Source organism: Trichoplusia ni, chromosome 7 (assembly GCF_003590095.1).
Source record: "Trichoplusia ni isolate ovarian cell line Hi5 chromosome 7, tn1, whole genome shotgun sequence".
NCBI classification, from domain to species: Eukaryota; Metazoa; Arthropoda; class Insecta; order Lepidoptera; family Noctuidae; genus Trichoplusia; species Trichoplusia ni.
The window spans coordinates 3,401,802-3,403,381 of record NC_039484.1 but is presented as its reverse complement, the minus strand read 5'-3'; the positions used below and the strand labels follow the sequence as shown (position 1 = coordinate 3,403,381).

Here is a 1,580-nt window from a genome sequence, read left to right as displayed (position 1 = left end):
TCTAAATTGAAAGAATCAGTATTTGCATCGGCAGTTTAACGCGCTCTTTAACAGAGTGTCACTTAAGTGTGACTTAGATTTGCAGTTTGTTAAAATGATATTAACTATTTGAAGCTGATTGAGTATCTTGATAGTACTGCAGTTTTGCACACAAAGCTTTCAATTAAATATTAATATTGTAAAGCTGAATAGTTTGGTTGAATAAATCTATTATTTAAATAGGTATATTTTAATTTCAGGATGTCTATCTATCGACGACGGCTATTAACTTATAACATCACGCTGCGAACAATAGGAGCGAGGAACTCGGCCAGCTTCATATTATTATAAACTACGTAGTTGGTTTGTCTGCATAAAAAAATGATATAATATGTAATTTACTTTTGTTAAAATAATACCAGAGCCAATACCTGTTCCTACATGACTAATTACTAAAAACAGAGGGATGCAGTAAATAATTCGTCCTCTAGTAAGAGGCAGGTATAGAACGAGTAGAACCCTTGGCTTTTAACAAATACAACTAAGTTAAGGTTTTTATTGCTGATCCTTTACATCGCACAGGTAACTGCTACACAGATCAGGCGGCCCTTGTGGCGTGCTTCCAGTACCATTATAAATATTATAATAGTACTTTAAAACATAGTAAGTAGGGGAATTACCTCTGAGATAACAAATTTGATAAAACAACAAGAATATTTCTATTGTTTTATTTCTGAATTTTGTGGATTTTGAATATGGTTCAATATTGAAAGCCGATCGTAAAACAGGCCCCGAGCAGCACGGCTTTGTCCCGGACATCCAGCTCGATGGGGAACGAGATGGCGAAGTGTTTCATGTCGAGGAGTGTGGCCACGTCGCAGTGCTTCCTGATCACCCCCACCACGGTCCCGCCATACATCAGCTGAATGTTGTACATATAGTTGAACACTCCAGCCGGAACTATTTTCAGAACGTCCTTCTCCAACCGATTTTTGACGACGTAAGTCTTCCAGCGAGTTCGGATTTCTTTGATGGACCCGACGAGGTTCCCCGGGGGAGCACACACCAGCACCTTCTTCGTACAAAAGTGGAAAGGCCTCCGGACGTGGACGACCTCGTTCCCGTAGTGATTGAAGATTTTGATATCGAACTTTTTGTATTGCTTCTCCAACACTGCGAGGAATACTTTTTGCCCCTTGTTGTTGAAGACGGTGTACCCGACTCCTGACAGACCGATCAGGTCGTGGAGGTCGTCCCTCCTCTCCGCGATAATCAGTTCGTTCAAAGGGTAGAAGAACGCTAGAGTTGGAAGGTCAGTTTCGATCTGCGGACATTCCATCCATTGTGGGCCTTGAACTGAATCATCGGTTGTGGAGATTAACATTTACGCTGGTGTCCTGGTGTGAAGGTATCCGGCTGCATATTTACACGGTACTTTAGTACCGTTTACATGATTTTATATTTACATTTTCCATCATACATGTTTGATAGGTACACAGATGACAACTTCAGATCATAGATCCAAAAGGATGCGTTGACAGAAAATTCAAATGAGTTTAAACCAAAACGAAAAGAATAGAAAGAGGCTGTGAAACAGTCGA

At 40.4% G+C, this 1,580-nt stretch overlaps 1 protein-coding gene across 1 annotated transcript; it reads right to left on the bottom strand.

Annotated features, from left to right (window-relative positions):
- Nucleotides 1-739: 739 nt before the first annotated feature.
- On the bottom strand, nt 740-1,363 carry LOC113495874 (phospholipid scramblase 1-like). Its single transcript, XM_026874870.1, has one exon. The coding sequence runs from the start codon at nt 1,361-1,363 to the stop codon at nt 740-742; it is 624 nt and encodes a 207-aa protein (XP_026730671.1).
- Between the last annotated feature and the right edge of the window lie 217 nt (nt 1,364-1,580).